Consider the following 25,537-nt stretch of genomic DNA (forward strand, 5'->3'; position numbering starts at 1 on the left):
CTTCAAGTTTAAATATCGAAAATAATTATTTGCATCCCGAAAAAAATCCGTTGCACTATATCCTATATGGAATGATTTACTGATTGCGCATGCAACAAAGGCAAAATAAATTATTTTACATTATATTTTGTGTTAACTAGACATATATATACACAATTAAACACCAATTATTGTTCAAATTATGAATGTAATTTATGCTCTGTCGGCGGTGGAGCATCTTTAACAGTAAAAAAACACCAAAGCCTACTTTACATAGATATGCATAAAAACATATGAGATGCTGTTTGAAATTATTGGAAAACCAGAAGCATGATTATGAGCCCTGCAATACGTGTTGGCCAAACGGATTATTTATGCAAATGGATTGTGAGTTTTCACGTATACTTGTAACATTTTCTGATAATTCCGTCCTGTCTGTTCTTGACTTAACTAGATTTAACGTATCAGAGAGTTTAAAAGGTCCAACGTCAGCGAACACCGACAGACATGATATAGAGAGCTCCTGTACGACCGAGCAAAATAAAATTCTCAATCGATTGTTCCAAGTTCGGTGGGGGAGTTCTCAATCCTCCGAAAATAATTCCCAAGACAAAATAAGATCAGAAGAGACGGGCGAGTTTATCTGTTAATATCAATAGTGTTATCGACAGAGAAATCGGGGGTCTACCTGGCACTCTTTGTTTAGTAGATATCAATACACCGAGACTGTTTACCTCCCAGCCCGATCAGGATCTCCCGACACTTTCACAATACGGTGGCAGCGGCTAGCGTGACATCTTGCGGTGGAATTAATCAAAGCGTTTTGATAACCGTACTCTCATACGTTAGGACATGTCCAGTAGTGGCCCCTTTGTTTATACATCTACCATATATCCAGCAATTTACTGCTAGATCTTTACCAATTTTAAAGAAAGTCGGGTATAGGTTAAGGGGGTATTTCAGCAACTATCAGGTGCCAGTGTAATAAACAACGTTGAGACCTTAGGTCGGACACATATATCAAACTGCTTGTCATGTTTTCGTTATAGAAAGACAAACGGCCCCAAACTATCATTGGAGTGTATAGACATGGGCACAGGTAGAAACGGGGACAAAAAGGGTCGATTACATAAGGATCCTGGCTGACGATTGAGGGGGTGAATCAGCAGTGCGTTGCACGTTTTTAAATTACACCGCGTTTGTTAGACAAAACTTCCGGTATCAAAGTATAATTTGTTTATAAAAAAAATAGAAGTCATAATTGTTCGTCCACAATTGTATTGCCTTATTTGAGTTTTTGGCTATGATTCGTTTGTAAATCTAGTTAGTAAAAGGTTTTAGTTTTAAAAAAACGTATTTTTTTGTATCTAATGTTATCAATATCATTATCGTATTGTATGATAGGAGAAGCTTGTATAAGTGGCAGTAACTTTTGCCTGATCCATTTGTCTTTTGTTTTGACAATAAAATACCAAAAAAACTAATAATGAAATCATGCTCGGTAGTACAGCATGCGTAATAAAGCCTGGTTCAATATCATCATTTATATTCAAAATGACCATTGTATTACCAACTACACTAATACTTGTAATGCATTTGTGGTCTATCCTTATAACAATCTATACTTGTTGAATATCGTATTTATCGTAAAGTGTTTGCTGAAAATCCTAAACATGCCTGCTACGTTTTATATCCTTAACTGTTGCGAAGGTGTGAAAATCTTAGCAACCAATCAAGTGTGCATTACCCATGATCTTATTGAATTATTATGTACTAGAAAAAGTTTGCACACTATAGCGTCTTAAAATGCGTTTTAGAACATTGTTGGAGGTAAAAATTGAGTTCTTGTATAACGCTATTTAACCTTGTTAGTATTTCTTATTTGTTGCAGGCTAGAAGAAAACTATTGTATATGTGAAGGTGTGTGCCTCCCAAGATGTATTTTGTACGCGCATTATCTCGACTTCTGTCGGCGGGAATCATTAGAACCAGCATGTGCAGCTACCTTTGGCAAGGTGAACTCTTTTTCTTATTATTCTTCATTTATTTATCATTTATTTGTTTGAAGAGTCATTTTCATAGGAATATATAGTAAATAAATAAATGTAAAAATCTGAAGTAATGTATTCATTTACCGTGGTAACAACTACTGCTGCTTTTACTAATGTCATGGTAGCACTAATTATGGGTACTGTTGTAATGAGCTTTGTGAGGTTTTGTGACGGTTACTGTCTCTATCTTAATCATGGAAATTGTCGCTGTGGTAACTGTTACTTTGATATTTCTGTCATGGTTACTTTAACCACATTTATTGTCGTCATAGTAACGTTCACGATAATTGTTTGTGTATTCTAACTTTAAAACAACGTGTGATAAGAATAAATTCATGTTTTCAGACCATTCGTCAAAAGTTCCCCCATCTAACTACTAGGCGATTGGGAACACGGGGACATTCTAAGTAAGTATTTTGGTTAAATCATGGCTGCCATAATATTTCTGAGGTTTTATATTCAATACGCCATAAGAGTATGCCAGTCACTCTCAGTATCACAAGGTCGAATCTTTCTTTAGGAAATACATTCAGATGAAGCTTGCAACATCCAATGCCATTTAATGACAATCTCTACACTTTCTTTCTTACAAAGAATATCAAGCAAGGTATGTAGAATTAATTTAACATGTTCTGAAACTTTTTGTTCGTAATAGAAAATTCTGTCCAGTAATAATATTATCGATTCAATCATATATGATATACATGAAACTAAAAATGTTGATAATATCTTGTTATTAACCATTTTTCCTCGTTTGTTTTTTAGATATCACTGTTATTAACAACATTTCTTCATTTAATTTTAGGTATCACTATTATGGTATTGGGATTCAGGAGACTAGTCAGTACTACCACTCAGTATACACAGGCAAAGGTCTGACCAGGTAGGTAGCTTAATTGGCCCCTCTTTTATGGCATCTACGTTGAGGAAGACGAAACATTTGAGTTTTCGCGTCTAGAATCATTACTGCCTTGAAATACAATACTTTCAAAACGGCAACTGCATCTGTACGCTTATAAAGCATTATCATGGACAATTACTGTATTTACGTTCATTATAAGCAAAATCATTGCTTAATGTGACATAGCATGAAGAATACTACATTATTCGTCGGTATAATTTTAGCATTTTGTCATCAAACATAAATGATATTTAACAAAATTAGGTCATTGTGACCTGCTTTTTGACATTTTGATTTTAAACACGGATCAATGCACAATAATTTCAAATACATCTATAGAAAGTATAAATATTTCATGAAACTTGGACCAAACAGAATTAATCATATTGTTCAACCCCTCATAAATCGAAAGGAACTCTGATCTGACCTTAATTCCATGTCATATCATCTCTTAACAAAACATTCAATCCTGCCATGAGGACTTAAATTGAGAATTCTCATGTAGAAGTGTAATGTGAGACCCTTGAGGTATGAGTATTTAAATTAATCAACACATAACATTTTTTTAAGTATAGAATTTATTAAAGTTCACTGATATATCAATCTTCATTAATACTATACACTAAGGAATTATTCTATGGAATGGAGATCTTTGTTTTTTTCGATGGATAATTAATGTACTTACAATTATATAATTTGACAACAGGGTATATTAATAATTTGTACAATGTTTCTTTGATGTAGATAACAAAGGTTAGCATGTTATTTTTAAAAAATCACAAAAAAAATCTTTCAGTTAATAAAAGAGCAAAGACTTTCATCAATACGTAAAATATTTTTTCTTTATTCATTCTTTCACCCCATGCTATGACCACAATGACAAATTAGCTACAGATGCAACATTCTACGAAATGTATTCATTCAATATGTAATCCAGCTTAGTTACCTTTCTATAAACCTGACTAAATGTATACATGTTGATCTATACAAATGTTGACGAGTCTATCCTGCCCTGTGTTAGAGTGTCTGAGGGATAAGCCTGGCACTTCAAACACTATTTGTGTGATTCTTGATGCCTGTTTAGATTTACAGAGGACCCGCCGACCCCGTCAGTTATGTAACATCAAAACCAAGGTGCGAATAGTCTATTGCAGACAGTTATATGGTGCAGTGATGTAAATCTCCCCTTTAAGAAGTGTGCATTGTACCACTACAGGCGCTGATGGTCTCTTGAAGTCGTTATTTTCAACACTTTGAGCAATTCAAAAATGGCAATCGTAAATCACACACAAGTAACTGTATATATTCAGTATTAGTTTGAAAGTAAGGGCCTGTACTGTTTCAAAGGACATCACCCCGTGGTGGTAATTTTTACTTAATTTGAAATGCCAATATTCGCTATTAGTCACGTTTTATTTCTTAAGAATCTAATATGTTGTTTAACTTTGGCTGTAAGCGTCATACCGTGTCAGTACTCATGTTAACCTTTATGGAAATGATTTACAATGGAGAGGAATTATTACAATGCAATGTTTATTTTCACAGATTTATGCTACTTATGTTGCACTTTTACACATCTTTAAGTAGATGTGCAGTCTTTATCACCTATACTTCCCTTGTCGTTTATTACCAATTCTTAGTTGTTTAAATTCGGTTGCATATCCGTGTTGAAATTTCAACATTATAAAAAGGCTAATTTACCCCCATGGGAACTAGTAATGGCCACTTCTGGAAGGTGTTTAACGTAAATTTGGTAATAACATGCAGTGTGAAACCCATAACCTCGGTTGTAAATATGCCTGAGTATCATGCATATTTTGCATGACGTCCACGTTCAATTCTGTCAAGTATTAACATGCAAACGAAAGAATTAAAAAGCTAGCTTGCCACCTCTACGTTAACATTACAAATGTCTTTGTACAAAGTATAAATCTTGATGATGTATTAGTGAAAACATTATACTGTGTAAACGCTTGTTTAGCAAGTCAAATTTTCACAATTTGATCTACAAACAATAAGGATTAAATAATTAAAGATGCTCCACCGCCGACAGAGCATAAACAAAATTCATGAATTTAACAATGATTGGTGTTTAATGGTGTATATATATGTCTAACTAACATAACAAATGATATGGCATAATTTATTATTTATCAATATAATCAATATTTTTGTCTTGAAATAAAATTAGAAGCTCAAACTTTTCAATGGCAGTAATGGTGTAAAGGAAGAAACTTTTGTAACTGAAGAAAAATGCTAAAACGTCTGCTCCTGTTTTTGATAGCGAAAAAAATATCATTTGGCAGGAGTGGAGCATCTTTAAAATTTCGGGTTTTATCTACATGTATTGGTTTTCTGATTACTCCGTATTGTTTTATTACGGGACACATCTTTGCGACATTGTCATTGCTCAATAATTAATATAAAAATATATAGTATTGCAGTGTTCGATTACGATCTGAAAAAAATGGTTCCATTAACGCACTTTAATTTTTTTTATTTTCATTTGAATAGAATGCCTCAGTGCCAGACGATTAAACGGTAAAAAAAGAACAATGCATCATATATTTAAAGTTTCTTTGAATGGTAGTACGTAATTATTTGTAGTGACTTGCCAAACGACGAAACGGAAAAAAAACCCAACAGAATGATGCATCATAAAATAGATAACCATGGGTAAAGAAACATAGGATGATCGTACATACTTATGGGTTGTGGTGCGACAATTCACAATTATTCTCTTGAATTGGAATAATCTACAATGTCCTCGTAAAATTAATAAAAATGATGAAACCTAGAACAATCACACCAAACGTCTTTGAAAATTACATATTTTATATGCATAAGAATAACTCTAAAACATGAATGTTACATTTTATACCCATCCCCTTTGATCCCACAATAATGCATTCACTGTGATAAGTCAGATGAATGCTCTATTATTTTCTATTGTATCTTCTTATCTCTGTACACGTGTGGATGCCCTAGTCCGGACTCTCTTTTCTTATAAAGGGCACCGCGTTAATGTCTCACTAAATCCCCACGTATTTCATTTACCAAAATACAAGGTTTAGGGGACAACTGTCTATTGTTACACTTAATTCCTACATATAAAAGTCCCATCCTTTTAGAGCACAGACAAATAATACTTATCTTCTTCTTGTTTGATAACAATTCTTAAAAATGGATTCATTGCTTTTGCTTTATATCTATATCCGTCTATTTATGGGTTATAAATGTCGGAATATATCCTCAAAAAAGACATTTAAATAAATTGTAGCAGTTTGATCACATTATCTTTTTGTTACAACCAGAAATTACAAAAAGAAATTTCTATGGAAAAAATCAGAACAAAGTGTCATGACAAATTAAAACAAAAAAACACAAAAACTGCTTTATTACATACGTATAAGGGGCTTCAGAGGAATAGGATATGTTATTGGAAAAGGAAGCATAGAATTAATTGTCATTTAAAACGATACACACTCAAGCTCCTGTAAGAGGAGGACTAGGGCTATGCCTGATGTCCAATCCAATAGCAAAATAAACAACCTTTTGTCCATAAATTATTTGGAAATTGCTGGAAATGTATTCGCATTATGTTGACTAAGCTTAGCGAGAAAATCAAAAGGAACATTCTTCTTTGAGGCGTTGTTTTGTTATTATTTTTTTTCTCTCACTTCTTTATTACTTTCATTTCATATTTGATACTTATATATCAGTAATGACACATGTTGCTTTAGAATTGTACTTTTTGGTATAACACATTACTTTTTCTAGGTAAATCATCCTGTCAAAGTAAAATTACTGAATGAATCGAGTGAGAAAAGGACCAAAGTGCGGGTCGCAATTTCACTCAACTTTACTTTGACAGGATAATTTACTTCGAAAAATAATGTTTTGTATTGTTAACGCTAATTATATATTTCATATCATTACTATTCGTCTGAATGATATACACAATAAAATGAAATTGAATATAATGTTGCTCTCTTTGTTAACAGATTTTCTGGATGCAAGCTTAAAAATGAGGTAAGGAACATTATGCTTATATTTTTCCTATTCAATAGTATGCTTTGTTTGTTATTTATCTCTATTTAATGTATAGACATGAAGTGTATGCCTCTGTACACTTGTATATTAATTCATTTGATACCGAAAAAATCTTAAAACGTGATTTTCGCAGTTCCTAGCTGAGGTTAACCTATAGACTTAATACATTAATCATGTGCTGACTTAACGTCCATGTCTTTGGGAGCTGTTGTTTGGGGCTCGGGGTTGGCCGTCACGGAATGTCACCGTCACACCAATCAGACTCTCTATGTGTTATCTGTAATCTTCAAAAGCCCACTTTAGAGTAAAACCGCATCAAAGTCACCTCTCCTTTTAGCTCCCTATTTTCTGTAGACATTGGATCATTTAGCAGCAAACGCCGGCTGAAATCTGTCACCAAACTAAATCGTGTAAAATCCCTCTCCTCTTCTGACATTTATACATACACCCAAGCCTCCTAAGCATATATTTGTGTAGATGATCTTGGTGTCGGAATGTACCTCTAATGCACTGATGACATACTGAGACTGGGACTGCATCTCCATGGCATCCAATCAAAGCATGCTTCCTAATGTCATCTTATCGTATGTAACAGGCGACGGCTACTTCAGATCGTAATTAGTACTTATCTCAAAACCAAAATTTAAGCATCCCTGTATTTTGATTGATACAATATAATTTTCTCGGATTTCTTTCAAAATATTGTGATTGATACAATCTACCTTACACCGGCTTTGAAAAAAAAAATTGTGAAACATTACAGAACAATAACAAACGTCTAGAACCCTTTCAGTCACATTAAAACAGTGATACAATTGTATACTTTATTTAATATGTAATGTTTAGTTCAATATGTATATCTGTGTCATTTTCCTCTATTGTTACATTTTGCATTACGGTGTGATGAAAATGATTTATTTTCAATAATACCATATCAGATATGTATAAAAGTGTTTAAAGCTGTTCTTAATTTAGAAGGTAGTATTCTAAGCTAATTTTCTGAATTATTACCACTGTCTGGTCTATCAAATTCTCTTCCAAAAGAAGGATGCTACTGTTTAATTTCAAGAAGTACTTGCATTTGTTAATATTTTAAAGATGCTCCACCGGTGACAAATGGTAATGTTTCACTATCAAAAACAGGAGCAGACGGTTTAGTTTTTTTCTTCGGTTACAAAAGTTACTTACTTTACACCATTACCACCATTGAAAAGTTTGAGCTTCTAATTTTACTTCAAGTTAAAAACATGAAATATAATTAATTGCATCCCGAAAAAAATCCGTGTCACTATATCCTATATGGAATGAAGTACTGACTGCGCATGCACCAAAGGCGAAATAAATTATTTTTTATTATTTGTTGTGATAATTAGACATATATATATATATACGATTAAACAACCGTTATTGTTCAAATGATGAATATCATTTATGCTCTGTCGGCGGTAGAGCATCTTTGAATACTGTAATTGATGATTGAATACATATATTAAAGAAGGAATGCGACACATTTAGGATAAGTTTTGTAAAGTCATGACAATCAAATTTAAATTCAAGCAGGAATATCATCCTTTGTTGATAAGGAAAGGGTGATGGTTGATTCGCGTGTTTATTCTGAAGGAAGATTAAAGACGGAACTATCTCCTATTTGTTATGATTTCTATTTACGTCTTATCCATTTTACTGACTTTACATCTACTTTGTTTATTTTACAATTTATCACAACATTCAAACATTAAACCAACTATCAATTTTACTATTACTCAAATCCGTCCGCTGTCGCCACCGACCGAGGCACGCCTGTCTTTATCCGCGAATGGCAAATATACCTAATTGTACCGTATCAAGCTTCTACCATCTTGTATCGCATCATTTACGAGTTGAAGAGGTTATCATATCATACCAACTACAGACAAATCACAACACTTGATAGGTAAACAGGTTCTTATACCCACACAACTAGCGATGTACGAGGTGCCACATCACAACTATAGGCACAACGCTAAAATGTTATTCACTTTCTGTAGGCAACTCGATTGTTAGTATGTAATAATGATAAATCACTGTAAATATGATTTGTTTTTGCATAATAAAAAATCATAGAGGTCTGTTGCAAAAGTTAAATTTCAATCCTCCATATGTAAAGCCAAAGAAAACTAGTGAAATCACACTTTATCTGGATTGTGTTAGCCAATGCGTAAAGATAGAGATACTGTTAAAATGCGGGCTTTTACAAAAGAGATTAATTTAATTTTATTGCCGTATACTTGTACATGTATAGTAAATGTATTGGGCAAAGGTCAGGCCTAGTACATCGTATCATATGGATGTCTTTCACGGTTAATGATACAGTATCATCGCTGATTTAATTAAAAAAAAAACTACGTTCATATTTGTTTTCTTTTCCAATGTTTTGAGAATTTATTTCTCCACCAACAACCTTTTCGTTGCAATAATAACGAGCAGATAATGTATAGGCACACATTGTCTTAAAAGCGGTTTAAAGACAACGGCAAGGAAAATTAGTTCTGCATAAATATGTGGTTTTAAAGTAGATAAAAACTTAAAGGTTTCAAATACTGTTATGTTTCTTTGCTATTCTTTTTAATGAAATTTTGTTTTGGATATCAAAGTTAGATTGTTCATCTTATTTAATTCCAGGGAGGATTCACGAGAAAGTATACCTTAAGCTCAAAGACGGGGACACTGCTACCAGAGTTTCCAAACGCGCAATATCTCATTCTTCCGCTCTCAGTTCCCCGAGAAAAGGTAATGATTTAATCAGTCTTGTTGTCGAATGATTTCATTGCTATTTATTTTTGCTAAAACAAAAGATTCAATTTAGATCGGACAACAGACAAAGCCTTATACGACATCTCCACTTGTTTGTATTTAAACCATATTTTTACAATATCTGTAATTAAGAGTCAATCTATGTCTATATATTTAATTAAAATACTATTTTCAATTACGTTTTTAAATTACGATATTGACTAATATATGATAGCGTTATCATCTTAGCTTCCTGTTGTTAGTTATCCATAATAATATACGATCGTACAGGGCGGACAATGCTACTAACTTAACTAATTTATTAAAAGTGTTTAATGTTTATGATATGGATGAGAACACTAATCATAATTTATATTTAACAACTTTATCTTATATATGTTTACATTTCCAAGCCGCCTTAACGGTTCAGTTAAGAAATAGCAATATGTTGATGTATTGACGAAGAGTGGTTTCTGATTTACGATATTTGGCTAATTACATTTATGCGCACGTGTGTGTCACAAAAATACTTCGACTGCAAAATAAATTGTGAAGGGTTTGGCAAATGACTGCCTTGATAACAGAATCGGGAATATTAATTCCATAATAATTACGATCTTTATTAAACTAGTACATGCCTTGAGAGTTCATTTCAAACCCAAGGTAAATTTATATACGGCCGTGTGGCGAGTAGCCTCTTGGAGCTGATATGTTTTATTGAATTTCCTTAACTGTTTATTGAACCACTGATAAACCCAGCGCTCACGGCTGTGTTATTAATTGCCTACAAATCCACTCCTATTCTTCTGGTGAAATGCTACTAACAATATTTAGCCCTGTTCAAACATTGGAATGTTTACTCTGTGGGTCCAGCCTTACAACTTGTAAAAGGAAAAATGTATCATTTGAGAATTTATCATGAAGGTAATTTCTCTTGCTTCACCGTACGTCAGTTCCACTAAATATACTGGCCGAACTACCTCATGTCTATTGACTGCTTATTGAACGTTAGTCCAGATAACGTAAGCTTTGAAATATGCAAGAATACCATACTGTCCTGTTGACAATGTTCGTTCTGTGTTCCAAGGTGCAAATATTCCAAAGTTGTATACACAATACAGACCTATGGGGATACGTAATTGCCAGATGCACCTGACTTTTGATGGATTTATTTCTTTCACGGTTTACTACGAGATAAATCCAGCGGTGATTTATTTACTGCAGTCTGTATTGTGAGGCTTACGTCTTGGCCTCCGAACCATCATTTAACCCTCCCCTTTTACCCTTCCGGCTAGATCACCTGTATTTTATGGTTTTGGAACATGAGTTAGTCTGCATTTTAGATACAAAATGACTCATACTTTAAGCAGTCTCAGTGATATTTGATTCTCTGGTATTGACTTTTCACTACATTTTATTGTCAGTTTTTATCTTTCTTATAACAGTCACATAAACACGTGATTATTTTTTATAAGTTACAAACCCTAGCATAAATATATATGGTGTACATGTTCTACTAAACGTCCAATAATGTCTTTCCTTTGTTCTAATCTTCCTTTGTTATTGTATCAATATGTGTGTGATATATTTATAAGATTTCGTCCTAGCTGATAGCATAAATAACCCAGAAATTAAAATCAAGATAAATCCATTCAACCTCTACCTCCACCCGGGAACTAGGTCCAGGTTTTATATCCATTGACATTAAATAAAAGAATAGGGGAGAGAGTTAAAACCACGTAAATTTAATTCCTATCTCCCTAATGTTTCCTCTATCTTCCCAGGGTACACATTAGGCTTATCACAGTCGATATTAGGAAGCAGTTTATCAGTTCCGGACACGGGCTGAGGGCTGGAACCTGACTAATTACCTCCCTTGTCGTTTCAGGTAGAGACCTTCGTGATGATGTACAAGACTCATTGTCAATGCATTCTTGACACGGCCATCAATGCCAACTTTGAAGAGGTAAACTTACAAACATTTCATGACCCTCCTGTGTAATGTATTGTCAGCTTAAGAAATTAAATATATAATTTATAATGTATTGAAAAGAATATTTGATTTTCAAATATCCATCGATCTTTTTGTATTTATTTTTGCTGTGGTGTAAAGGTAAGAAGCTTGATTTTAAGGTGTGTCAGGGAAATGATTTTTATTTAAAATAATTGTTATCAACAAAAAGTAATAAAGTTAACAATACTAAAGCAATGCGGGAAAATCTTATTAGCTGAACATCATATATACAAAATCTACGATCGTTGTAAAGTCGTTCCCCAGGTATAGGAATGTGAATTTGTGATTTATGTGCAAAAGGGACTGTATGTGTTCATTTCAAAGAAAGTGTGAATGAGTATAGAGAACAAAGTTTGTTATTTAGTGTAATCCCCCAGAAGATTCATTCAAACATACTCGAAATATTCCAACGGTCACAATTTCAAAGCAACGCTACAAACTATGCTTATTACAAACTTATTTTGTTGGTCCCTATTGGTTCACAATAACCGTATTTAACTTAATAAACGAAATTAAATATACTTGTATCAGCAGTAGTTAATATAGACGTAATTAACTAGTCCGCAGTTTTAGTGAATGTATATGTCAACAATAAACATATTGTTAAAAAGGAACGAGAAAGAGAGAAGATCAGAGAGAAGTCAACAAGCTGTAGTTTGTATCGAACCACTTTAAAGTGTGATATTAATGGTAGATTAACATGGCTGTGTTTAGACCTTTGTTTATCACTTTGACTGCTACCCCTACGAAGGGCTGCATCCCTTTACACTTGCATTAACCCCTGCGGCCCTCCGTCGTTTGATGTCCCCTAAAAGGTTATCTCCAAGGATAGTGTCATACATAGACATACAGTGCCAGGGTATCAACCACCTTTTACTAGGGATTAGTGCCCTGAAAACAGTATAAACACGCTTGCTTTCTTGTATACCGATAAAGATAACTCTTTTTCACGAGTAATGCTGAGTAAAGGGTCTTTTAGTACAATAAATAGACCACGGAAGATGTTTCTTAACATGCACGTGTTACATTATTAATTCGTAATATACACGTATTACATGTAAAAGTCAATCTTTTCAGTGTAGTGGTTCTTAAATCAGACATATCGAGAATATATTGTAGGCATTAATGTTGCCACAACTATATAACTTTTCATTACGTATAGATCGAGTTACTTGAAACAATATTATGCGAAAGACATAATTTATTTATTTTTCGTGGGGGATTGAAATAAGACAAACAAGCACTGGTTTGAAGAGCCTAAATTTTATTATTTCATTACTGTCAGCACATAAGCCTGGTTGCATAGCCAAATTGCATCTCATTATAAAAATGAAATATATTGAAAACATAAAACGTTTTATAAAAATTCCATCCAGTACAAGTTCTACCTTAGCATACAACGCTTTAATTCTTCAAATATCATTATGTTCATATCTTTACTTCTAAATAATATTAATGAAAAAAATATTTGTACCAAAGTAAATAAAGACATGAAAAGTTAATTCATTTCACAATAATTGATAATGAAATACTTTAATTGTATATACGTTCATCTAATTAAAACATATAAAGATGTACTTGTATCAATCTACAATATTCTCGATTTCTGAACAAACATCTCAAGATTTAGGAGCAATGGTTTTGCTAGAAAATTAGATCAAAACTTATTAATTCATAAACGTATTTATGAGATACGTTTAAATAAAAAAACATACTTTGTATTATTCATTATCATTTCAACTTCGAATTACATGATTTATTTATTGCTTTAAATCTTTTAAATCTAGTTAGTGAATTAAGGTGAAAATACAATCAGGATATAGAAATACCTTTAACATGTGGGAGACTATTTCTGAAGCGAGACAGCAGAAATCATCTCGATAGTACGGGCTAACTCGATTGCACCAATACATGATCCCAGGAAATACTTGTAAAAATGTTGACGTTTTCTCCTTAATGAAGTGATTTGTATCTTTAACAATAATCTACTGAACGAATTTATTCATATCTATCGTGACAAAGATCACTTTAAACAAGCGCCGGACATGCTTATCTTGAGTTTTCCCAATTTGTATATTCTCAAGGCACTTTATATAAATCCCTGGTCGAATGGAGGTCGATGGAGTTGTCTTCAATTAAAGTGTTTACTGTGGGAAAAACTGCATATAAAAACTCGGTCATTTTTTTTATTGAATGACTTTACAATATGAATGTACCTTTGGATATAAATCAACTAATTATCATCTAGAGCGCTTATTGCGTAGCAGTTTACTCTGCTAGTAGGATTATTAGGTGTTATGCAATATTCAACCAAACATTAGCAAAGTTCCATAAACTTGTCAATGATTACCAAAAATTTCACTATTGCAAAGAGACACAACACAATAATACCACAATCTTCCAAAATACGCACATACGTCATACACGCAACACAACGCGTACACCAGAGTTGGTCCTTAACTGGTCATGAATATTAAATTATATCATGGTAATCAAATTCTAAAGTTGGCAGAAGGTAGCATTTACTCCCTCAATCATTTAGTTTAATTATACTATGACATTGAATCTGTAAAACGAGGTTTCTAAACTAATTAATTTAGATACCGTATTAAAATTATTGTTTTGATACTTTTGGATAAGCTAAGACAGTTAACTTGACATTTATATATTTTTGTATAGGACATTAAATATTCTTTCACCAATCATTTTGTTTCCTAATTATTTCAAATCTGTAACGTTATATTTAGTATAAGTAACCAATTATTAAGTACCTATGTATACTTTTATATATCTAAATAAATATTAGAAGGAAACATATCTTGTAATGAATCGTACATTATGTGATTTTAGTATATTGTTAAATCTGCTATCTGATATCAACATAACCTTATAGTCCATATAAATTGAATATCCCATTACATAACTACAGTTTGTGAATGCTTAAGATTGAGATGTACTTTAGTATAAATCATTGCATGTTAATTTAATCTGAATGTTTTCGATTATTGTTGCCAGTTGTGAATGCTTTCATGTTTACTATTCGGAGACCATATGGCGACCGTCTGGTTTTACAACATGAGTGGAAATATTCAATAATAAAAAGGGGGAAGAGAATCAACTCCATATATGGAAAAGAAAAAAAATGAATTTATGAGCTATCATAGTGAATAAGAATCTGTCAAGTCCGTAATCCTAATCAAACAGACCTCAGTAGATTTGCATCACGCTATGGGGTCTGGATAAACTGGAGGCACAGTTAATCTTCCGTAAGGATGAGTCACTCCGTGTTGGAGTCTCGCCTTCACGCATTGACGTGAACGCCATGTTTCACACTATCGGAACACTCCGAGTGCACACAATGCCCTGTTCTTGTCACGTCCGGAAATCTCCTTTTTCATGTTGCGATATTTGCTCTTTGACGTCTCTCTTTCTAATAAAATTAACAAATCACACCGTCGCAGATTTTGGGGTGTTGGACCCAGCCGTTAGTATGACATGTGGGCAGTAGATATCTGTTGTATTCGAACAGAAGTTAGGACAACAAGCCAAGGTGCATAATATGCCGCGTGTTATTAAGCGGTTTACAAGTGCAATATGGCAAGAGGCATGATGAACATAGGAGGTCTGAGCATTTTTCTACATACATACCAGTCCCATGCTTACCAAACTAACACAGAAATAAAGATAACATGATCTTACAGCCTTGAAAGATTTTAGACGTATCGGGTATAGATTTGAAAAAAGTAACTTCAAAATATTGAATGAAAATTTGAAGGTGATATATTGACGTTTTGTTCTTATTCTTTTAAAACCTTTATCGTTGGCGTACTCAATCAAGTACTGGGAACTTTGTTTTAAAGCTTACTAATTCATGTTATTCTGGATATTTGTGACTACATATATGTAAGACTTGTAGATAAAAAAATAATAAAAAGTATAAGTTACCATAACAGTCATGTTTTATTTCACTTATCATTCTTTCGTATTGCTTGTTCATCGTTATGCTTGTGTGACGTTTTAGACCAATGCACATCGTAGCTTATGTTATATACAAACCATATATCAGTATCGAAATATTAATATCTTAAACGAAACGGCTTTTACATTTTAAAATGTAGCTGTAAGAAGAGTTCTTGATTTGTGTAAGGTCATGATTATAGATGTTCTGACAATATGATTGTTATTTATGTTTTTTCTTTCGTTGACGTAGTGGACCTTAAACGGCACCTTATATCCATACACACTATATAGCATTAGCTATTTAGTATGTATTCCCCTATAATAAGCAGACTTATAAGACTTAACATACCTGTAATCTCACTAGCCTCTCAGATCACTTGAGAGTATCTAATCCCTGTCTTATCAATACCTTATCTTCTGATCCTCTTGTTTTATCATCTATCCTGATACTATTATTGGTTTATACTTAGACTTAATTGGCTTAGACATCGATGCGATTAGTAGTTAACGTTTACAAGGTACGCTATTATACAGGAAGTGCGGATATTCTGCTGCAAATAAATATACTGCTTATGAATTAATGCGTTGTGTAACAAAGCAGACTTTTCTACCACCTCTGTATACAAACACTTTCTTGCCATATATATATGTATGCAATTTCACTTCCCACCCTTCCTCAAGTTGCCATTTTCAACACAATTTGACCTATTTACATGTACATTATTGCATAATAAAATATACTTAGCGTATAGTACCCGGCTATAAAGATCAGTTTTGTGGTTGGTTATAGACAGGTTTGATAATATAAATTAAGTTTCTTCTTTTTAAACTTGTTTTAAAATTGCAAAGGTTTTTTTATAATAACAAATATCTTGATACCTTAATCAAGGTTTTAGTTATAATTTATTGTTCAGTTGTAAGTGATAAAAATATATATATTGATTTCAGATTCAAAATTTCCTGCTCCATTTCTGGCAAGGTCTGCCCGAGCACTTACTGCCATTGGTGGAAAACCCCGTGATTGTCGATATCATCGCTGTCTGTGACAACATTCTTTACAAGGTACCCTTAACTTGGAGAATGGAATTCAATTAATGGAATCAAATTGTTTAATTTATGATATTATTATTAATATTTTGCTAAAATATACACAAACAGTATAACAAAATAATCAAATATGTTCATATATTTTAGTATTAATGAAAAACGAATTTGGAATTACAAAAAGAAAAAAAAAGAAAAAAACAATAATCAATAAAAATGTTTTATGAGAATAATGGAAAAAATATTACATTTTTTACTGCATAAACAAATCATGGACTTCTTTCTTTTTTTCAAAGGTTTTAACTGAAGTTCTTATTCCTGCTACAATGCAAGAAATGCCAGAAACGTAAGTATATCTACATAATATTAAAAGATTTATTTTATTATATTTTGAAGTTTGTTTTCAGGACAAAACGTAACAAAGTCAGGATTATTTTCAATAAAAATGTTTGATATGAAAATCTTAATTGATTTCATCCATGCACTCGGTTTATTTATTTTTACATTATTTATTAAGGTTTTTGTATGACAATCCAAATTGATTTTATTCAATATAAGAATTCATCTTCCCTTTATTTTGTTATTAGAAATTAACATAAGCATCATGTTTTGCAGATTACTGTGCGATTTACGGAACTTTGCCAAACATTGGGAGAATTGGGTATCTACGTCACTAGAAAATCTTCCCGATCCTCTCTCTGAAAGTAAACTTCCGGTGGCAAGGAGGTTCGCCCAATCCATGAAAAGACAAATATCATTTCTTCACCTTGCTCAGGTATTCACATTTCTTTCTAAATATACTTGATACTTTTGCATGTCATATTTTAAATCTTAAATTTAAAGTTCAAATTACTCAAAAAAATTAACATTAACAATGTGTTTTATGGTATATATCAATTTTTATCTTGTGATATTGTTGTAGCATTAAAAGAATCATTTGAATATTTCTGCTGAGCATTACAAATCTGATAAACAATTCTTGATTGTTTAAACAGACCGCCCGGCCAGTGCTATACGACGCCCAGGTTGTTAACCAAATGATTGCTGATGTAGAAAGGATTGATCTCAATAGTATCGGTACGCATGCGTTAAATTCAAATAACGACGGCGACATAGACACAGAACTCAATGCTGAATGTAAGTATTTCTTATAAGAAAATTAAAGGTTTTTTTCGAACATGTCTTCGATTATATGTTTGTATGCCACAGCAATTATTGTGAACATGTGAAAGCATCATTATATTTTTTCTGACTAAATTGTACACAAAAAGAACATTAAATAGTAATAGATCAAAGTAAATATACATCCATGCGTACTTCATTTTAGCACATAATATTTTCATCGTAAATATAATAATACATCTTTACTGTCAAAATTCCTACTTAACCTTTGTTCAGGATACTAATTTTATTCAGTATTAATGAACCGGCTTTGTTATTTTACTTCTAGTTCTAAGAGAGTTTAAGGAGTTACTACGTAAACAAGCGACGGTAGAGGCGTGTACAGAATGGCTGGATGGTGTAGTCGAACTAAAAGTCATAAAGGTCAGTACTTATCTATTTATCTTAACAAATAATAGTTCTCCATAAAGTATTCTATTTTCACCGAAAAAAGTCTAGTGTTCTATATCTGATACCGAAAACAAAACATGTATACATAACAATGTACATTTAAAAGAATATCTGACATGTTGAATGTTTTCAGTATCGTACATGTACAAGTATTATAAAATTCATGCTGTGATTGTGTCATATCAATGAAATTGTTAAGACCAAAACTTCGTAAATTGATTAATCATATTATTTTATCACTGGTATCATCTATATATTTGTAATATATCTATGTTTTTATGTCTGCAAAATATATCTCAAATCTTAAATTCGATGTAACTGAATTCATTCGAAGAAGTAATGTTGGTTGCTGCATTAGATTAAAGCCCCCTCTCTAGTTGCAGAGAAAAAAACTCATTAAACATTCATTTCTATTACAGCCTAGTAAACAAAATGGCCGATCATTTAAAAAGCGAGCATCATCTTTCCTGCTGAAATGGTCATTCTTTGGAGCGAGAGTCATGCACAACCTTACCCTCAATAACGCAACAAGTTTTGGTAAGTGTGGTACAAAAGTTCGAAGCGACTGTAAGAGATACGGAAGATGATAAAAATAGAAATAATGTCATTGTGTTTCTGATTTTAAATTGCTAGTTCTTAATGGGAAAAATGTTCGCGATGTGGGTCATAAAAATAAAATTCTTAAAACAAAAAAATATCGGTCGGAAGAAAGTTAGATGCGGAAATCACAGTTAGTCTTGCAATTCAGCATGCATTCAATCTCTAAATAAGTGACTTGTCTAAAGTAAATGTTTTAATGATTTTAGGATCGTTTCACCTGATCCGGATGTTACTGGACGAGTACGTTTTGATGGCGGTGGAGACGCAACTAGCTATGGAAAAGGACGCCGAGATTCAGTCATTGCTAGAGAAACATATGAAGACAGGTAGGGCGCTAGTTATCTTAGCTGATATACTTCATATATGTCTAGCGAAGAATTTAAGAACTACGATTGCAAGTACGTAGGAAAAATTTTCTTCATTCGAAACAAGGGATAAATCTAAAGGCAACATTTTGAGTTACGAAAAATAATTGTTGGATCAATAAAATTAATTGACTCAAACCTCGAATACATACTAGTAGTTTGACTGAAAACTGAAAAGGTAAACTAGAATCACTTAACTCATCAAAGGTTTCTTAATGGTTATTTCTTGAATTATAATAACATTGCTGAAATCTATATTTATATGACACGTGAAGTGGTAAAACAAGAACATTTAGTATAACTACATCTAATATACAGGTAATTGTCTGTTTTGGAGCGACATAAAAAATCACTAATGACATTTTTTTCAGACGACACAGGTGTCCGTCCAAATCTGTCCACTCAGCCGAGCACGTGCTTCCTTGCGACACGCCGCGACATGACACCAAGAAGTAATATGAATAACGTCAAAACTGAACACTTTTTGGATCCACAATTTAACAGGAACGGACTCTACATGGATCTGAATCACGAGAAGGAAGCCCAGGCCATGATGTCGAACCACCATCTCAATTCTCTAAGGACCATGACTCAGGTACTTAACTACCGTGTATAAAACCAGGCTATGTAAATTATCTAAGTCTTACTTGCCTATAAGGTCTTTTGCTCAGAAGGATATCAAAAGTTGATTATAACTTGACGTCTTTTATCGATGCTAATGTTTGTTTTCAATGATTTCAAGACAATTATTTTTAATTAGTTCTATAACACGTCTCTCAAATACTTCTTTTAATACAAGGCGAACGGATGACCTTACATATTTACATTAGAATATGATATATATGTACTTGTGAAGTTTAGAAACAGCGGATTTATAGTCATAACTATGAGTCTAAAATAATGAAAATATAATCCTGTTGACTTTGTTTTATTAGTTACTTACATTTAGTTTGGTTTTGATGTACCCGGAAGTAATAAACTTACTTAAGTTGACTTTTGTTTTAGGTAATTAAGCAGTATACTTAAGTTTTGTTTTTGTTTAAGGCTGTACCCGGAAGTAATAACCTACAGCACACACCCCACAGCACGCCCCCTATCTCACCTATCGTCGTGAACCCTATACGGAACACTGTCATCAACTCGAACCTTCCCTACAGCAACAGTAACCAGACCCTAATGGCGCCAGGATATCCTTATCTAGGTTTGTATCTGTAATTACGTCATTAAATTATTTAAATTATACTAGCTAAGTACTTGCTTCTTTCTCATAGCAATTTCCATTCGAACTGAACAATATAATGAAAATCGCGAGAAAACCACTGACTTTACATCAGATGATAAGTCATTATGAGTAGTAATACAGATACTCTAATAGGTATGACACTGGGTTTTTTTTTTTTGTTATTTCAGTACTCCTGTTGTGATGAAAATTAAGTAGATTATTCCATTCAATTAAGTCCAATATTTTTTTATGTTTCAATAAAGCATATATAGAAATAAAGGTAATATGATTGAAATACATGTATATTTGGCATGGTTTCTCCTTTTAATCAATATAAAGGAAATTAAAAACATTTCCCTGCCAATCATAGATCGACAGCGGACCCGCAAATTTCAATTATCGAATCCAATTTTTTCACCCAGAGCTAGCCATGCTTATCATTCGATTTCATAGAAAAATGCATTGACTTGACAAAGGAAAAGAGAAGAAAAAACCCATAAACTTTATAAACGAATTGTCTTATTCTAACGTGATTTCAAACATCGGACATGCTACAACTAATCAGCAATCACTGGATAGCTTCTGGCTTTTGAGTATTTAAAAAGTACTGATCGACGCGTTTTCCGGGTACTTCGGCTTTCTTCCCAAACAAACCTCTGGTACATTCCAAAATGTCAATATAAATCAAAGATAACCAAGTTGCATTCTCCAAATTGTAATTTTCATGTTGTATTTCAGGTCAGCTCTCTGATTACGCCGGAACACCAAACTATGGCCTAGGTGGCTATAACAACTCGTACACATCAAGTGCCTTCCGGTCACATATCGCACACTCACCCTACACCGTCGGCAAGGACCTTGACCCCGGCTTCTCAGCGTTCACTGATCCAGAGTTTGGATCGGATTCATTCTTTAATTCTTCCAGCTATACCAGTATTTCTCAGCCCAACTATCCCACGTCCAACGTCCATAACCAGGGCAGTAGTGCTTTTAATGTGGTACAGAGTAATCCTACGTTCAACACTTCATATTCACCATCAGGTAATTGTCATGCCTCTCAATCATAATATTTTTAAACTCAACATAAAACCATTAGCATATCTTCGTATTCAACACCATGTATTTATCATTAATTAATAATGAGGTAATTATCTTATCTTATCACATCATCAAATAAAAATCATATCGGCATAACATAACTCATTCGAAAATCATAATTTCTTCAAATTAAACGTTATCATTAACATATTTCCATATTCAACACTGGGCTACTTTTTATATTTGTATTCCACACAGTATTTATCCTACACTATATCTTAATATATATTCACCATATGATAATTATCAATATTCAAATCAAGTAAATAGTAAACCTTCATCATACAATTAATTAGAAAATCATAATTTGATCAACTTAAACATTATAATTACTAGTAACATATTCTCATATTCAGCACCTGAGTATTATTGCATATACATATACGTATTAAACACCAAGTATTTATCATATATTCATATTCAATATTAGATATTTTATCATAATTACAATCAGGTAGTAATAAATATATGTCTAATTTATCGATTGAGTCTGCTGACTGACCTTTACCTTGATCTATTTCTCTACAGACTACTACAACCCGGGTTACCCTCAGCCATCTAAACCTCTAGTAGAGCATGTGTCGGTGATACAGCAGAGGAACCCAATCCCGTCCCCATTTCACAACGACATGAGCGACCCCCTCAATCTGCTGGACAAACCACAACGTCACAAGGACCTCCATCTCTATAGCAACGGTAGTCCTGCTAGCTGCCACAGTCCCAGAAGTAAGAATCCTAAAAACATCAATTACACAAGAGATATATAACATGTATTTTAAGCATAGTTATTTCCTGAATATGATGTTAACACAAATATTCTTTATAGAAAAATAAAGCATTCATTTATGCAGTGGTGCTTGTAAAAAAAGAACCGATAAGAAATGAACTATAGGGTTAAAATCTACTTTGGTTATTTTTTTGTTTGTGAATATACATAACGTCTTCTGTTGTTACAAAGTCGCTTCGTGTTTATTCCAGTGCATCACGACGGTTTGGGGCAGGACCTTATAGGGATGGCCGTCAGTGGCATGCTGACTGGTGACCATGACATTTCTCCAAACTTTAATGACCCAGGACCGTTACCCTCAATCAACACGGTATTCATGACATGACGACAGCTGAACAAATTAGAATTAGCGAGTGGATTCTCAAATCCTGAATTCAAAGGATCAAAATGTACAATAAAGTCAGTGTAACATGACTATATCAAATGAGGAGTTTTATCCTCACTACAGTATCGTGACTGATAATGTTGAGAACTATAAACAACCACATCCCTTCATCGGCGCAGATATCCTGGTCACGGCATCGAAACTGTAGACCTGAAAACATATCAAATCCTTTAAAAAGACAAAGATAATTATGCAACAGGAACTACTTATGCCTTATATAAATGGCCAAATGATAATTTCCTGTGTGTGACACGAAGGTGAAAGATGCGTTTGAAATATGCATCATCCCAATGGACGTCGAATCGATGATTCTTCAGTTTCAGCAACAGATAGTGTTGCTTTGATAAACTATAGTGAGATGAGAATGATTCGGGTTTTTTTTATTTTATATCGTTGAAGGCAAATAATTCAAAGGAGATTCGAATATGGATTTGAAACTCGGCAATATTTTGGTGTGCGTGGATTTTCTTTTGTTTTATATCTGCATCATTTATGAAGATTTGGAAACCATATGTGATTAGCTGTATATGACAGAATCGACAATGTTGAGATTCCATTGAACAAAATTTGTTACTTATTGGTGTAGAACAATTCAGAAGTGAAAAAGATAGATGAAATATAATGAGTTCTTGCCAATAGACTCTGTTTTTATTTAAACTAATATTACATATTATGTGTAGTGTATATTCTAGATGTTAGTATGAATACTTAAGGAGTTGTCACATTGTCGACATCTCGGAGCTGGTGCAGATCTGTTTTGAACACATCATTTTGTGGTTATCGTGTAAATATACATTAATGTAACAATAGGCATTGGAAATTTAAGCCAGAAAGTTGATAATTATGTGATTTTTAATTTGTAAGCAATCTTTTACGTTGTTGTGAAAAGGAACAACTCTGACAATGATAAATCTATATAATTAAGATGTATGTGCTATTGTGAATATGTAAATTGCAATGTTGTGTAAATATAATTTAATTCTGCTGGTCTTGCCATGCTGTTTAATTGTTCGCTTAACTGCATGTTTAAATCACCAAAAATTGTAGTTTTGACGCTTCTTAGTGTAGATTGCAAACTTGCAAGAAGACTTCAATCAAAATTCTCGAATCATCTTTTACAGGAAATAAGTTACATTATTCATTAATATATGCAATAAGATCGTGATCAACTCTTTCAAACTGTTTTCGACATACACCAAGTGTAACTCAATTAAAAGTATATTTTATTTGTAATTTGCAAACCCTGATCTAATTGACTGTCCCAAACGAACACAAACAACTCATCATTTGAAATAATACTTTGTATGGGTGGAAGTCTTAATTGCATTATTTCAATGATTATATAAAGTGAACTACCATTTTAAATATCTTAGCGATAGTAGTTCATACCGTGAACATGTTTGCTCACGGTGTTGCGTACGTACTCGTCAATCGCCTTACGCCGAAGAGAGTGGGTAACTTAGTTGATGTATAACATTAAAGTGCTAATATATTATAATATGAAACATTTTGCAGTCAATTGATGCCTAATTACTTGTGTAACAATTCATAAAGAGATTCAGAAAATGGTTTCTTAGAATGGAATGACCTAGATACAATACTAATTTCGGCAAGTCAGCAACTGCATCAATGTTAAATGTAATATCAACCCGTAATTATTGTATGCAATATATGAAGATAAAAAGACGCAATTTATTTGTTTACTCAAGGCAATATAAGCAAAATGCTCTAAAAGCAATGTTTCTTGTTTCCGTTCGGTGTTGGGGATAAAATAGTACCCAGGCAATGTTTAATATCATCAGGCGGTGTCACAGTAAAATGATACCCATGGATAAAATTTCTATCTATGTTAATTGTAAAAGGGGATGTAGCTCTGATCAAACTTTATAATGTTCAATAAATCATACTTTCAAGCAAATTTAACAAACGTTCCTCTATTTTTCATGTGAAAGAAAGATACGTTTTATTCAATTTTAGCCATCTTTTTAATATTTATTTTTTTCTTTTTTTGTGGGAAGAGGAAGAGGGATAACTGTATGTCTTCTTTTAAATTTTCAATGTAATCTTTTTCCTCGTGTTCAAAAAAACGAAATGCCATATCAACTTAAACTTCATGAAAATTTATAATACATACAAGTGATGTCTATTTATAATTGAGTGTCGAAGTGATATTGTATCAAGATATGGATAATCACCAAGCCTTGGGTAATCGATGAAGTATATGAAATATTTAAAAACTATTCCATAATCTTATTTTATAAATATCAAGTTACCAAAATTGTTAATAGGTATATGTTATGTGCATGTAGAAAGAATCTCTATTGAAAACGAAAATAGATATCAGTATTTGAAGTTAAAATCGTCTTTGTTGTATAGGAAAGACTAATAGAGAAATTGAATAAATCAAAGTTGCTTTCTATAAAACAAATGAATGTATAACAATACTGATCAAAGTCGGAAATCAACAAGAGGAATGATTATTATGGAAAATATTCTTATGTTAATAATGATTATTATTGAAAGTATGTTATGTTTGATAAACATTTATATATTTGGCTTATTCTAGTTTATTCAGAACAAATGTTGTAAATATGATATACATAGTATGTAAGAAATGTTTCTGTACATTGAATGTACGCAGGATGGACACGATGTATGACAATCACTTTACCTGGACATGAATATCGTCATGTTGATAAACGATGTGATTTAAATAAAGAAAATATAAGATTAA

General features: G+C 32.7%; 1 protein-coding gene across 1 annotated transcript in view; it reads left to right on the forward strand.

The window, feature by feature from the left end:
* LOC138329303 (DNA-binding protein RFX6-like) overlaps positions 1 to 25,537 on the forward strand; it is a 46,789-nt gene extending 21,252 nt beyond the window's left edge. The window contains exons 3-20 of the mRNA XM_069276205.1: positions 1,871 to 1,994; positions 2,376 to 2,437; positions 2,836 to 2,913; positions 6,936 to 6,963; positions 9,646 to 9,753; positions 11,645 to 11,722; positions 16,679 to 16,792; positions 17,071 to 17,120; positions 17,390 to 17,549; positions 17,770 to 17,911; positions 18,225 to 18,319; positions 18,766 to 18,883; positions 19,153 to 19,272; positions 19,683 to 19,906; positions 20,356 to 20,512; positions 21,272 to 21,574; positions 22,160 to 22,357; positions 22,610 to 25,537. Coding sequence (XP_069132306.1) covers positions 1,871 to 1,994; positions 2,376 to 2,437; positions 2,836 to 2,913; positions 6,936 to 6,963; positions 9,646 to 9,753; positions 11,645 to 11,722; positions 16,679 to 16,792; positions 17,071 to 17,120; positions 17,390 to 17,549; positions 17,770 to 17,911; positions 18,225 to 18,319; positions 18,766 to 18,883; positions 19,153 to 19,272; positions 19,683 to 19,906; positions 20,356 to 20,512; positions 21,272 to 21,574; positions 22,160 to 22,357; positions 22,610 to 22,743 — 2,293 coding nt within the window. The 3' untranslated portion in view covers positions 22,744 to 25,537. The remainder of the gene's footprint in view (positions 1 to 1,870; positions 1,995 to 2,375; positions 2,438 to 2,835; positions 2,914 to 6,935; positions 6,964 to 9,645; positions 9,754 to 11,644; positions 11,723 to 16,678; positions 16,793 to 17,070; positions 17,121 to 17,389; positions 17,550 to 17,769; positions 17,912 to 18,224; positions 18,320 to 18,765; positions 18,884 to 19,152; positions 19,273 to 19,682; positions 19,907 to 20,355; positions 20,513 to 21,271; positions 21,575 to 22,159; positions 22,358 to 22,609) is intronic.

The sequence above is a fragment of the Argopecten irradians genome, chromosome 8 (assembly GCF_041381155.1).
Source record: "Argopecten irradians isolate NY chromosome 8, Ai_NY, whole genome shotgun sequence".
Classification (NCBI taxonomy): Eukaryota; Metazoa; Mollusca; class Bivalvia; order Pectinida; family Pectinidae; genus Argopecten; species Argopecten irradians.